Source organism: Epinephelus fuscoguttatus, linkage group LG17, assembly GCF_011397635.1.
Source record: "Epinephelus fuscoguttatus linkage group LG17, E.fuscoguttatus.final_Chr_v1".
Classification (NCBI taxonomy): domain Eukaryota; kingdom Metazoa; phylum Chordata; class Actinopteri; order Perciformes; family Serranidae; genus Epinephelus; species Epinephelus fuscoguttatus.
In genome coordinates, this window is record NC_064768.1 from 33,381,984 (window position 1) to 33,397,502 (window position 15,519).

At 42.5% G+C, this 15,519-nt stretch overlaps 1 protein-coding gene across 1 annotated transcript in view; it reads right to left on the reverse strand.

Annotated features, from left to right (window-relative positions):
- Window positions 1-1,421: 1,421 nt before the first annotated feature.
- eepd1 (endonuclease/exonuclease/phosphatase family domain containing 1) overlaps window positions 1,422-15,519 on the reverse strand; it is a 43,851-nt gene continuing 29,753 nt past the window's right edge. The window contains exons 4-8 of the mRNA XM_049602846.1: window positions 6,538-6,648; window positions 4,909-5,043; window positions 4,450-4,588; window positions 4,159-4,353; window positions 1,422-1,889 (exon numbers count right to left, since the gene is read on the reverse strand). Of these exons, the coding sequence (XP_049458803.1) occupies window positions 1,699-1,889; window positions 4,159-4,353; window positions 4,450-4,588; window positions 4,909-5,043; window positions 6,538-6,648 (771 nt within the window). The 3' untranslated portion in view covers window positions 1,422-1,698. The remainder of the gene's footprint in view (window positions 1,890-4,158; window positions 4,354-4,449; window positions 4,589-4,908; window positions 5,044-6,537; window positions 6,649-15,519) is intronic.

Here is a 15,519-nt window from a genome sequence, read left to right on the forward strand (position 1 = left end):
GGTGTATATATAGAGTAGCATGAATGAGTTACACCTGGAGCCCATTCAAACCTAATCAGACCCTCTTAAGGTGGACTGACCTTTAAGGTGGCCCAGCTAACCATAGTGCACTTCTTCTAGTCTCAAGACCTTTTTAGATAAGAGTTGTGCAAATTTGCAGGAAAGCCCAATCAGTCTTCTTTCAGCATTGGCAGTATAAAAACTAAATCGGGGAGTGCAGCAAAATGCCACCTACCTACTTTTGTTTATACAGAATGCGCCTTTTTTGGGTCAATGGGGGGCGTGAGCAAGTAACGTGTGACGTAAACGGTGACGTGAGAGGGAAGCTGTGGCTAGTCAGGCGGCGATTCTCTTGTAATTCGGCCCGTCCTTCACCTGGCGGTTAATGGCCTCTTCATTTGCGAAGCCAGGAGGGTGCGCAATTCCTTGTCTCCCCAGTTGCTCATCTTTACAGTGTCTGTCAGGTTTGTGTTTCCCTCTTGCTACTAGCTGCTCGCTAATTCCTGCTATCAGCTGTTTCCTGTTTATCCAACGCCAGTGGGTCGCACATGTGGCGTCATCAACAGCCCCTCCCGTGGCGGAAGGCTGCCTCTGTCTGTTTAAACTAAAAGGGTTCTGCCAATATGTCTACCCTACGAGGCGGAGAATTGGGCACCTCGGATCAACTCGCCAATCCGGCTCTGTGTGTCTAAACGCTTGCAGCTTGCCGGCAAAATGGCCCAACATTCACCAAAATTTTTGGCAGTGTAAAAGGGGCTTCACTTTTTAACTTAGCGCAGGCTAATGGATTGATATTTGAGCGCAGTTAGGGCGGAGACAGACGGTATTTTGTGGTGGCTCGCCATTGCGTCTTGCCAGTAAAGGAGCAATAAGGGGTTCGATGTCCGTCATTTTTTTCTTTTTCTTTTTTTTAAAGTACTTTTTGTTTCAGTGTTTTGTTTTGTTTTTCTTAAAGATGATTTTTTTTGGGGGCTGTTTCACCTTTAATGACAGGACAGTTTTGAAGTGTGGAAGGGGGAGAGAAAGAGGCGACGACACGCAGCAAAGGGTCACAGGCTGAAATCATCCATGGGAAGAACAGATGCTTTCATAGTGTATGCAGCTAAAAAAGATTCTGTTTTTCCCCTTAAAAGCATCACTGTTGAGCGGGCTAATGAGCAGTCGAGGCATCAGCAGTGTCCTCTGATGGCACTCTGCCCCGGCACCTCATTTCCATCATAGAGGATGATGGCAGCTCACACGTGCACACAGAGGCCCGGCTTACATAATTTAAGAGTGCAGCCTTCATGAGCTCTACAGCTGGGACGTTATCATCCTCTCCACTGACAGAACAGATGAGCGTTACAGCCGAGCCTCTGAGGAGTCATTCAGATGAATCTGACGGCACTTCTTTGCATGAATGAGAGGTCGGACACAGCTGGAACATCTATCAATTTCTCTTTATTTATACACATATAGAAAATGTTTGGCACATTTCTCCTTAAAGTATATTATATATATCTTTAATCTGAACATTTTATGGCTCTATGACCACTTATTATTATACACTGATAAATTGAAACCCAAAAGGCAATCTTGGCACTTCTTCACATTCATCAGGAAACTCTTTGCTCCACAGCCAACCAAGAAAAAGCAGGATCCAGGAAGGACAAAGTCTGATGTCATCCACAGCTGTCTTTGATGTGACCGTGGATGCTGTCACCGCTCGTGTTTGGGCATAATGTCTCCTCTGTCCACCACGGCCATACCAGGCCTGCTCATTTCCTTCGGGGACACATCCGCGTAAAACTCAGCCACCACAGGACAGTGGTCTGACGCCACACCACCCCACGACCAGTTGTCTGGGATCCAGGGGTTGGTCAAGCCCTCCCGCACTACCATGCAGTGTCCTGTCGGAGGAAGAGACACAAGGAGACGGGAAGTCAGAGGACACGTACGACTGCATGCAACTGAGACAATGTACAAAAGAATTTACACAGTGAGGTAAACTTTGACCTTGGAGAAGCTGCTATAGCTTATATCCAAATATCATGAACTAAAGCGTGAGCTGAAATTGCAACTGGGATTCATTCATCATTAAGAGACATGGTCTCAGACAGGTAAAAAACTCCTAGCTTTGAAATGATACCAACACCCTGCCACTTTAATTTGCACAGCCCTGAAAGACTCGTATTTTGACTTTACTTTTTTTTAAGTAGACTGCACTTGAGACTTGTTTTTGACTTGACTCGTAGTTGTCCTACATAACATTTTTCAGTGACTTTGAATTGAGACTTTGAGTAATCTCAAAATACTCTTGACTTGTCTTAGACTAGTCTTAAATGACTTGAGTCTTGAGTTTGAGTTATCTTGAATACGTTGAGACCTTATTAGGACTTGTTTTATGTGACTTTGATTTTAAAGTTGACTTGGACTTGTCTCAAATAACTAGAGACTAGATTTTGCTTTGAAATTTGACTTGAACTTGCCTCCAAGATTTAATTTGGTCCTGTCTCAGATAACTTAGATTAACTCGACTAAGACTTAAGATTTGACTTGTACTTGTCTTATTTTTTTTTCTAATATAATTTGAAACTTGATTTGTTTTGATTAACTCGGAGCCGAGACTTGAATTTGTCTATTTTTAAATGACTCATGACTTGACCAAGACCTTTGTCCAGTAATATGAGACTCAAAGTGTTTGGACTCACTTGAGACTGAGTAATCTCAAAAGACTCAACTTGGACTAGTCTTAAATTACTTGAGACTTGACTTGGAGTTATCTTGGATATGTTGAGATCTTACTAAGACTTGCTTTAATTGACTTTAATTTCAGATTTGACTTGGACTTGTCTTGATTCACTCTGACTCACAACTTGACATGGACTTGTCTCAAATAACTTGAGACTAGACTTAAACTTGTTTCATCTGTCTTTGCCTTAAAATTTGACTTGAGATTTAACTTGGTCCTATCTCGAATGACTTGAGGTTGAATTGGCTTGTCTCTAACAACTTTGACTTGACTTAGACTTGTCTGAAAAGGCTGAAGACTTGATTTGTACTTACTCTTATAATCGGAGACTCGATTTGTCACTGATAACTGTGGCTTGAGATTTTAAATCGACATTTCTCAAAAGATTTGAGACTTGATATAGACTTTTCTCCAGTAATATGAGACTCCATTTCTCTAAAGTGACTGACTTGAGACTTTGACTAATTTCAAAATACTCAAGACTTGACTTGGAATAGTCTTGTATGACTTGAGACTTGAGTTATCTTGAATAACCTGAGACTCACAACTTGACATGGACTTCAACTTGTTTCAACTTCAACTTGTTTCAAGTGACTTTGCCTTAAAAACTTGACTTGAATTTGACTCTAGAGTTAACTTGGACTTGATTGATTTTCTTTTTTTGTTACAATTTGAGACTCGATTTGTCTCAATTACTGACTTGAGACTTGACTTGGAGTTCTCTTGAATCACTTGAGATCTTACAAGACTTGCTTTAATTGACTTTACGTTGAGAGTTGACTTGGATTTGTCGTGATTTACTCTGACTCACAACTTGACATGGACTTGTCTCAAATACTCTGAGACTAGCCTTTAACTTGTTTTAAATGCCTTGAAACTTGACTTGAACTTGACTCAGGATTTAACTTGGACTTGTCTCGAATAACTTGAGAATTGACTGTTTGTCTCAAATGATTTTTTCTTTTACAGTGTGAGACTCGATTTGTCTCGACTGACTGTGACTTGAGACTTGAACTTGACTTGTCTCAAATGACTCAAGACTTGACTTGGACTAGTCCTGAATGACTTGAGACTTGACTTGGAGTTATCTTGAATACGTTGAGGCCTCACTAAGACTTGTTATAATTGAATTTGACTTTAGAGTTGACTTGGACTTGTCATGATTTACTCTGACTCACAACTTGACATGGACTTGTTTCACATAATCCGAGACTAGCCTTTAACTTGTTTTAAATGCCTTTAAACTTGACTTGAACTTGACTCGAGATTAAGCTTGGACTTGTCTGACACTTGACTGAGACTTGAGACTTGAATTCGACTTGTCTCAAATGACTCAAGACTTGACCAGGACTTTTCTCCAATAATGTGAGATTCGATTTGTCTAGATTAACTGACTTGACTTGTTATGAATGACACAGTGCACCCACCTGAATAGATCTTCTTGAGGGAGCGGCTCACCCAGATGTTGTCCAGACAGCGGGTGCCCTGCGGTGAGCGGGTGCTGATGTTGGTGAACAGGGACGAAGGTACCAGAGCACAGAGCTTCTCTTTCCTCAGTATGTCGAGCTCTGAGCTCTGAGGAGGGGAGCCGAAATCTCCCAGTACCAACAACTCCTTCTCACCTGCAGAACGACACATGGAGGAAAAGGATGAGATTAGTGTCTGACTTGTGTGGTGACGTGTAGAAGACTTTCACTGGTCCGGCCTGACACACTGACCTTTGATTGTCTCCTGGATGCTGGGCGAGAGGTGCGGACACTTGGCGTCATCTGTGTTGTGGTTTTTGCCGTTGCACTCTGCCGATGCAGCTGTGGCCGGCAAGTGGACGTTCACCACTGTCAGCTCGTATGTACCAACCTGACGGGAAAAATTAGATTTTGGTCAGAATCCAGTTGGCAAAAAAACTTCTTTTTAGCAATGTCTGTGTGTTCCCACATCTCAGCAACTACCTAGTGAGTTCAGTGTTAGGGCAAAACCTGAATTACATTCAGTAGCACGAGGAAAATGTGTGCTTTGTGCTCTCTGAACTGTTCATGGATCAATATATTGCTTCCCTTCCATTCCTTTATTTCAATATAACATAAAAAGACACTGATTTCTTATTGAATACATTCGACTCGAGCAAACTTCCCTCATCTGAGTGCTACAATCAGTTTTGGGAATCAATCGTTACTTACAATAAAGTGAGCCAGGTAGAGTCGAGGGTAGGTATGATTTCCATTGCCGTTGACAACAGGAGAGTCCAGAACTGCAGCGTCCTTCAGATCAATACCAGACGAGGAGTCCCACAGAAAGCCGGAGTAGCTCACTCCCTGTGAAAAAAAGAGGATCATGGGAAATTGAGTCAGATTTGCTTTCAAGGATTATCATACATACATTCATTCATTCATTTTCCATAACCGCTTATCTGTTAGGGGTCCGGTGGGGGCTGGAGTCCCAGCTGACATTGGGCAAGAGGTGGGTTGCACCCTGGACAGTTCGCCAGACTGCCAGACTACCAGACTACCAGACTATCACAGGGCTGACACATAGAGACACCTACGGCCATTTTAGAGTCACCAATTAACCTGCATGGTTTTCGACTGTGGGAGGAAGCTGGAGTACCTGGAGGAAACCCACACTGACACAGGGACAACATGCAAACTCCACGCAGAAGGGCTCCCCCACTCTAGGTTCTAACCGGGAAACCTCTTGCTGTGAGGTGGCAATGCTAACCACTGTACCACTGTGCCGCCCGGATTATGATACAGCCCTACTTAAATAGCCTCAGCACTATTCCGAATGAATATCTTATGACCACTTATTAATATGTAATTCACTGCATCACAAGGCCACCAACATGAACTATCTCTGGGCTTACTGAACGGCAACAAGCTAAGCTGTTATTTATAGCACTTTACGCAGCAACCCTACATGTTTATGACTCTAAATGACTATTTGTCAGTCTGTTACAGACACGAGCAAGAGGCACTCTGACTGAAATGAATATATTACACACATTTCCTGATCATAGCTTGATTGAATTCTTTTCTACAGTACTGTACGAGCCTTGAGTTTACTGTCCCTTATCTCAGACAGAGAGATGTATTCTAGATATAAGGTCAGCTAACAAGGCTTAGTCACAGTTATCAAACTACGTTTTCTGCTTATTAAAAAGATGGTTTAGTGACTCAAAATGTCCACAGAAATAAAATGATGTTTTAATGATGTCTGTGAGGAAACGGCTTCTTTGCAGCAGTGAGCACTTCAAATGCAGAGTAAACTAGAGACCATCTGGTGATGGGGTCACTCCAGCCATGATACAGCAATCTGCGACTTAAAACAAATTTAGGTCAGGGGCGTAAAGTGTGTGACGATGGCCCCTTCCCTACTTCTTGCCCTCTTACTTCAATCCCTGTGCTTGGACCCATTTTCAAACTCAGCCTTCATTGTGATTTCAACTACACATGTGCGAAGTTGTTATTTCAACCACCCATCTTATGTGACCGAGGCCACGGAACCACAGCTGACCCAGCGCTAGTTTGCTCTGTGCTCGTGATGTCTGAGCAGATATTTTAAAGAAGAGAGATGGACAACCTCTTGAAGTAAATCCACTGGGATTAGCTTTACTGTAGCGGCTTAAACCTTAAAAATTGTGGGGATTGATCTCTTACATTTGGGGGGAGATCAGCAGAAGTTTGGGTTTGACACATTTGGGTACTTGAATTTCTGAATTGAAGCCGTCAGGTGCCAAAGTAAGCAGTTTTCTGTCCCACGACCTTCAGTGTAAACACACTCAGTATCAGTGTTACAAATGGCTGCTGTACCTTGCCGTTGTGTCTGGTGGGTTTTTCAGACACAACACTTTTCCACAACCCTCGTGGCCATTTCCACTTCCGTACGCTGGCCAGGGTTCCTTGGTTCAACTCCACACAGAACTGCAACATAAAACAGAGAGAGGATGTTTTGTCAGCACTTTGCACAGTTGACCAGATTTGTTGTCAGTTGCACTTCATTATTTGGTAATGATGTAAATTGTGAGTGTAGTTTTAGTTCTGCAAATTTCAGTAGACTAAGTAAGTGAACTCGTGGAAAAATCAGTTACTAACAGGAAAACACCACCACAGTCCATACAGGCCTGTGATAAAGTCACACAAGTAGCTGCAGTGTGACCTGGCTAGACCTTTGAAAATCCTGCTAACATCAGTTTATAGTCACACCCGTCTCAGTCAAATTATTAGCTAAATGGTACGTCCATTTAATTAGGCCCTGTCTACAAGTACAGATATTTTAAAAACTGACATTTTCTTATACATTTTGGGCTCTAATGCACATGCAAACAAGTTAAAGGTGGCTAAAATAGAGATTTTTAAATGCCTTCTTTAATGTTTACTTAAATGTATTACTTCATAAGGCACCAGATTTTGTAGCTGTGACATTAAAAGACAGTAACATTTTACACATTTTACACTGCAGGGATGATAACAAGGTTATAAGGGGTCAGTCATGGTATTAACAACAGGAATATCTTCATAAATCGGGTTTTTTCAGTAATAGGGTGATAATAGGACACAAGCAGGAGATATATTAAAGAAGTAGGCCTAAAAGTGGACCAGACCATTGCAGCAATAACATGGCAATGATTTAAAATGGTAATAAAATGGCTGCTCCTTTGCTTCTACACACTAAGATTATATTAACCATAGGTTTTTACCACTCTCTGAGCAGCTCTGTGGGGAAAAAATATTAGTAACAATGTTGTTGTACGGCTGAAATTCAGAACTCTGCATTAAAAGCCACCCGGGCCAAGGACACTGTGAGTTGATGATTATGAGAATCCAAGCATGGTGAACACAAACACACGCCACAGGGGCCTGAAAACACACACAGTGGTTAACTTAAAAAACATCTCCTGATGTTTATCTGATAATTAAATGCCAACACGACTATAGAGCTTCTGATCTATTCCTAATCTGCATGAAGCACATGACAGAGAGGAGTTCATGCAGAGTGCTGTACTTTATTCTAACACTTGAGGGCAGATTCACTGGTTTTCAGCAAAAAGAGGTTTTAACAGTCCAACACGCAGTGAAAAACAATGAGTTCAATGAACTCCAATAGCCTCATCTCACAGAGGAAATACAGTGAGAAAGAGGAAGCGTCTCGTTGACATCAATGAGAGCTAAATCAGTATGGTGTAACGTCCTGGAGAACACGCAGAGGTAACTCGGGGTGTAAATGAAACAAGTAGGAGAAAGGAGAGGAACAGAGGGAGGTGCACAGACGGACATGCTCGTGAAGGCTCAGGTTGCTGCTCTGGCTGACCTGCCACTCGCTCTAAATTTAACCTGAGAGGCTCCCTTTGGGACACCAGGAGAGTCAAAGGTACACCACCTAGTGCACGAACACACAGACACGACCTCCCCATGAGGGACCCACGCTGAAATAACATCCATTAATATTTGAATTGACAACCTGCAGCATTTGAATAATAAATGTCTACAGTAGAGCACAAGCCTCACAAAAAAGTACATTTGCTATAGCTGCAAGCTGCAAGCTTCAAATTATGTAATCCATGGTCTTGAATCATTAATTTGAGCACTAACTGAACGTGGCATTGAACTAAAGTGTCGACATTTTAGCATATGTTCAAAGGATGTTGACAAAAACACAGTTGGTCGCCATGTAAACGGGATAAATCTGAAATATACCTGGTGTCTCCATCCTAAACTGAAGCAAAAAGATCCAAGCAGGTCATTTACACTGTTTATACAACACTGCATTAACATTAGAGTCAAGTAGGAGCTCAAATTGGGTCACTGTTTTAGTGTAAGGCTAGCCGTTGTGATTTAGGTATTGAGATGCTTAGACTACACAACTTCAGCCCTGATTTTCCACTCCCTGACCATTTTTGGAGCTCTCAGACGAAAGCCCAGATCAGAGGAAAAATCGGTGTTAGCTCGACAGCTGCATACCGGTACTTAAGCGCCCTGAGGTTGTGGGTTCAACACTTATCAAGGCTCACTGAATGAATGCTATTATCCAAAGGGGGGAGTGAAAAATTGCACATTGGAGGATCTGGGTTCAATTCTTCGGTGATCTATCAGTCTGTTTTGCAAACTGATGTCTAAGGGGAAAAAAATAAGCACCTGCCAAGAGGTTCGTCTATGGACCGCAGATGCTCCCCAGATATCTAGCATGCTAAATATCCAGACCAGTCATGGACCTTGTCGGGAAACTACAGCCATTAAGAGCACAAGACATGGGATGGGGATAGAGACAAGTGTGCTGCGGCGTTCTCTTAAGAGTGACATAAAGAAACTGACAGAGGGAGGGAAGAGAGAGGTGGAAGGTGGACTATTGCATGTAACATTTCTGTAAGTTATTAGCCTAACAGAGTGCTGCTTTGTCACATTTTGACTTTGATATTTTTTAGTATAACACCCCACAACCCCTGGTCGGGTCGACCCATGCAGCAGATTACATAATCATCGGGTTTCCTCCTGGAGGAAGATCTTATAGTGTCAGTCATACATATAGTGTGAAAACCACAATGACTTCACAATTACAAGACAGCAAGTTGTGTAGCGTAACAGCAGGGCTACAGCAATCTGTCTTTGACAGTCATGTAGTGTGAACTTAGCTTAAGCTATGGTGCAAAATAAACAGTGAGAGTTTTAAGGCAATGGACAGGCTCGAGGAACCGCACCAGAGTTCGTTTGCAACCGAGACCACCTCCTCAAGAAGGTTTCAGTCCGGTTGTTTTGGTGCACACCTTAGTGCGATTGCTGTGTTCACACCTGCCGAAATGAACCACACTTAAGGGGGAAATGAGTTCGATTGAACCGGATCAAACATGGCAGGTGTGAAAGCACCTTTAGCAGGTGTCATCTGATGAAGCAGTTTGTAAAACCCTTTCAGGCAAATTTCTGCATGGTGATTTTGGCCGATAGAAATAAAACTAACTTCTAAATATTGTTCAACACAGTGTTCAGTTAATGTAATAATTTGTGCACAGAATTTAACTTGAGAGCACTTATTTGTGATCTTAAATGTATTAAATATCTCCTTGTCCAGGCTTCGGGTACTTGTAACATACATGCGAAGCACAAACTGCTTCATTTTTGGCCACATTGCTTGACAGATCTCTGGAAAGTGTCAAAACATTCTGTCCTCATAGGGACAGAAACACAAACACAACACTTTTACAAGGACAGTACAAAGTTCCATAGCACTAATTAACACTTAAGTCCCGTAATAAAGTCTATGAGCTTATTACGCAGTGCTACAACAGCTCTATCAGGCTGTGGTGAGATATACAACCACAGACCTGCACTCTGTTTTCACTCCCCATTGCTGAGTAAGTAATAATATTAATAATAAAGCAATTTCAGGCTGCCAGGAGGGTTCAAACCCCCGACAGGATTTACGTTCAGCTATAGTCCCCAGGGGCCATTGAGCCTGTAAAGCGAACAAGGATGAACCAGTATTACTTTGCCAAAACACCCTCATAATTCAGCCTGCGAGGACCGAAGTGCGGGCGCAGCATGTAGCCGGGGCCCTGGCAAGGAGCCCGGGCCTGGAGGAATCACCTGACACCTGGACGAGACCATGCAGGTACAGGAAAAAATCACAGAGCACAGGCTCGTTTCTCACTGCCAAAGATTTAATTATCTGATTAAGATTTAATTTGGCTTTAAAGACAACAAATTTAAAAAAAGCCTAGTTGCAACCCAATCACCAGAAAAAAATGTTGGCACTGTGCACTTCTGCAAACCATGGTTTCAACAACGCTGTGTTAAGTTAATCAGGCACAAAAAACACTTGGTTATGGTCAGGAAAAGATCATGTTTGGGCTTAAAACCCTGTTTTGGTGGCACAACAATGTTTCGGCATTAAAAAAAGACACTTTTGTGCAGCAATGCAGCAATGTTATGGTAAAAAGACAGCTGGTTTTCGCTCCACTATACCCAGTTGAAAAACAGCTGCAGCTTACAAAAAAACATCCACATGTTGGGATAAAGCTGCTGGAAAATGCGATGACTCACTTAAAAAACATTCTCCTTTTTTGTTCTCCAACAGTGGTCTGCAGTCGTCTTGCCCAAGTGACACACTACATTCCCCTCCACCACCCCATGAAAAAGTCAGCTCATATGCTACATGACATTAGAAATGTTGATATAATACATATGGTACATACAAATGTTGTGGGTTTTCACCAGTATCAAACCAAACAAGTCAAGAAAAACTTTTCACATGATGAGATGTCATTTGAGGCAACGGTTGTCTTAATAAATGATCAGTGCTGCTTTAATTTATTGTTTTAATTATTTCAGTGTCCCCATGCTCCTTCCTAATCCTGAGAATACGTTTAACCCCGCTACTGGTAGAGCAAAACCATCCTTTAATTCTATTTAATAATTTAGTGTTGTGGCTGTAGTGAACACTGCTGCCTCTAAAGGCTGCGAGGAGAACTTTGGCAAGGAAACAATAAAGGATGTAAAGTAGGTGCTAACTATCTTCCAGACATTATTACTGAAATTTAATTGAAATGATTTTAAATTTTCTGTCATAATTATATTAACATTTAAATTCATCATCATTAAAAAGTGATTACAAATGTATTAAAAATGATTCAAAATATGCCACCTTTAGAAATATTGTTCAGTTAAAGAAAAATGTATTGTTCTTTATGTGAGTTTATTTGGATCTAGAGTTCGGGGGTAGCACCCGTTGCATTATGGGCAGCAGAGAGCGCCAACATGGCTTCAGGGCAGAGAACCAACATGGTTGCAAAGGAAGTACATACGGCCCCAAAATAATAATGTTTTTTGTTTGTATCTGATTATAATATTTGTTTAAGTGGCCTGTTTGGACAATTCAATATATTTTCTGTTGCTGTGCAAACCTTTTTGGACCTGTCTACCATCAGAAAATTCACATGAGAGACTATTGTTGGGCACGTCAAAATGCTGGACATTTGTTTAGGGACTCTAAAAGTAATTACGAGATTTGTATTTCAAACCTTGTTTTTTTATTTTGTAGTTTTCAGGGATGTTTACATATGAGTATGTCTCAGATCTCTCTTAAAAAGAGAAATGAATCTCAAGAGACAGACTTCATAAAGGCCAAATATCCAGTTGTGTTTCTTTCATTTCCCCGACACCATTCATGGTCACTGTGACTGAAGCATGAGCAAAAAAAGACAGACAGCCTCTTCACAGCAGGATGAACAAATAAAGACATTTAGGAGCAAACAAGAGTGACCTCACTGAACCCTCAGGCGACTGCCAGATCACTGGGTGTGAGGTTGCCAGTATCCACACAACTCGAAACAACAAGGAGAGTGTGTGTTTGTACTTCTGTGCTTTATGAGGTGAAAAGCTTGGTCATTACTGCAGTTATTACGTGTTAATTATTCTATTTTCACAAAGGCTATTTGATAGTAACCAGGAAGGCCTTTTACAGTGTGAGTAATCATGAGCTTGAAGCCTAACCACAGACACAGAGTTCCTTAGCGACAAAACAGACAGAGGACAACAGTCTAAAACCGGCACTAACTCTCTGAATGACTAATCACAGCACATGTCCAGCAAACATGTCCACCACACTTAGAGTGAAGTGCTCTCATGGGTATTTAGAAAATGTCTCAGACTAAACGGACATTTATCCTGTGCAGCCGAGGGTCTTTCCACTGAACGTTAGCTATGCCACATTTTTATGACACAAATCCTCATGATTCACACTTTGCACAGATTATGTTTTGTCAGAATGAAAGAGTCTTTTGAGAGTCTGTTCAGCTGTGGTAGCTGTAGCCTGCTCACACAGCTCAGCTCTGCTACCTCTTTCCCAAATTTGGATTTTGTGGCTTCAGGAAGTGACAAGACGGAGACTGAAGGCAAATCCAGCCTTCGAAAGACTGTGGGTGATGCTACATCAGTGTTATGTTCAGTTAATGGTGAAGGCATTGACAAACTGGAGAAGAGACCCAGCAATACACCCATTGTAATTCTTAATTTACCTTTAAATGTCCATTTTCTAAGAGCGTCCAGGAGGTAAAAGAATACTTCACCCCTTAAATGACCATTTGTACATCAATACTCCCGTGTTACATTGAATTAGTGAAGAGAATGTTTTTTCATGCCTCCAAGGAATAAAGAATGTATTTAAGTAAAAGGGGTCTGCGAGTTGGGAGAGTTGCTGCCTCAAGCGAGGGAGTTCAAGTATCTCGGGGTCTTGTTCGCAAGTGAGGGTAGAATGGAGCGTGAGATGGATCAGCAATTTGGTGCGGCCTCTGCAGTGATGCAGGCGCTGTGCAGGACCATCATGGTGAAGAGGGAGCTGAGCCAGAAGGCAAAGCTGTCGATTTACTGGTCCATCTATGTCCCAACCCTCACCTATGGCCATGAGCTCTGGGTAGTGACCGACAGAATGACATCACGGATACAAGCAGCCGAAATGAGTTTCCTCCGTAGGGTGGCTGGGCTCAGCCTTAGAGATAGGGTGAGGGGCTCGGACATCGGAGCTTGGTCAGTTGAGGTGGTTCGGGCATCTGATCAGGATGCCTCCTGAGCACGTCCTACTGTTAGGAGGCCCCGGGGCAGACCCAGAACACACTGGAGGGATTACATATCTCATCTAGCCTGGGAACGCCCTGGGGTCCCCCAGGAGGAGCTGGAAAGTATGAGGCTATATCAAAATATCTGTTTACAAGCTCTCACACAACTCCAAGTCTTGTTTATATAATCGTATGCTCAGTACCTCCCAAACAGACAGACCTTCCTGACAGGAAACCAAACTAAAAGTTAAACTTATCCGTTCTCTTTACGGAACCAGACTCCATTGACAAAACCAGGAATTTAACTAGCTGGAATCTGCCTCAATCAGTTAGTTAGTTTGTGCTATTGTGTGACTTTTGTGTTTTAAACCGTTAGTTCAGTTTCAGCAAAGTCACACAGTAACACAAACAAACCACTAGCCCCTTTTACACTGCCAAATTTTCCCTGAATGTTGGGCCGTTTTGCCGGCAAGCTGCAAGCGTTTAGACACACAGAGCCGGATTGGCGATTTGATCCAAGGCGCCCAATTTTCCGCCTCGTAGGGTAGACATATTGGCGGAACCTTTCCGCAACAGGAGGGGCTGTTGATGACTTGTGGGAGGAGCTGTTGATGACGCCACACGTGCGAGCCACTGGTGGTGGATAAACAGGAAACAGCTGATAGCAGGAATTAGTGAGCAGCTAGTAGCAAGAGGGAAACGCAAACCTGACAGACACTGTAAAGATGAGCATCTGGGGAGACAAGGAATTGCGCGCCCTCCTTGTCCTCGCAAACGAAGAGGCCATTAACTGTCAGATGACGGGGACAGTGAAGAACGGGCCAACTTACGAGAGAATCACCGAAGGACTGACCAGCCGCGGCTTCCCTCCCACGTCTCTGGTTATGTCACACGCTGAGCTACACGTTTTGTTACTTGCTCACACCCCCCATTGCCCCGAAAAAGGCGCATTCTGTATAAACAAAAGTAGGCACTCCCCGATTTTGTTTTTATACTGCCAATGCTGAAAGAAGACTGATTGGGCTTTCCTGCAAATTTGCACAACTCCTGTCTAAAAAGGGCTACTGATTGAAGCAGTGGTTGACCAGCAGCTCTCATATTCAGTGAGGTAAAATTGCTGTTTTTGTAACTGGAATTTGGCTTTGAAGAGAATGGATAAGTTTGACTTTAAGTTCTGTTTCTCGTCAGAAAGAGCTGTCTGTTTGTGAAGTACCGAGCATATGACTGGATGAATGAGACTTGGATTATACTGCATGAGTTGTGTGACAGTTTTTAAACAGATGTTTTGATCCAGTGTTGCTGTAGTTAAATGTGGACCCCAATGACTTCGATTCAGCAGAAATTTTCTCCATTTTAGGATTCTTTGTTCACTGCAGGCATGTGAGAAAAACACACGAATCTTCGCTAATTCCACTAACTACGTCCAGTTGTGATTGATTCAATTGCCTTGAGATAATTCCACGTAACATGTGTTGAGTAACTGATAAACAAACAATCATCTGGGAGGGTGAAGCATTCCTTTAATACCATACAGCCCTATTATAGCATGAACATGTGCTCCTTACAATGAAATGCAGCACATTTGCATTAGTAAAATACGTCTTTCTCTGTTCTTGAGAGTCTTCTCAATCAGTTGTAGAGCAGGAACTGACCAGCTAACCTCAGTCATGCCAATGAGCAGCTTACTGCCTGCTAGCTTCGATACTAATTTGACGAATCTCATTTTCAGTATCATGAAGTGAGACCTAAAATAAAATTAGCTATAGGCTCTGAAAGCTGTAGCTGTGTTAATATTGAACTACTGCCAACAATACTAACAAATGTATACTGATAACTTCACGAGTGTTGCTGTTGCATAAAGTTTCATATAATAAGATATATTTTGGCAAGCTGCACTGCAGCAAGTGAGGAGAAAGATCTGAGAGGCAACGGAAGAAGTCGCAGGAAGAGACACTGCGGAGATAGAGGATGAAAAGAGATGGTGCTAATGACTAAGACAAGACAGAAGAGAAAGGAGAACAGGCAGAAAATCAGTGTGGGAGGCTGGCAGCAGTGAAAACACTGCAATGTGGGCTACCACTTGTCCAGAGGTAACTCATCCTCCCACCACCTCCCTCTCTACGTCCAAAATACTCTGTTGCTGACCTACTTCCCTTTCCATGGAGCTCCGATTTCCCTGCCAAGGATCTATCTGGTAGCCAATACAGAAGGTGACATCGCACATGTGCAAATAAGTGTGTAGGCTGAAGAG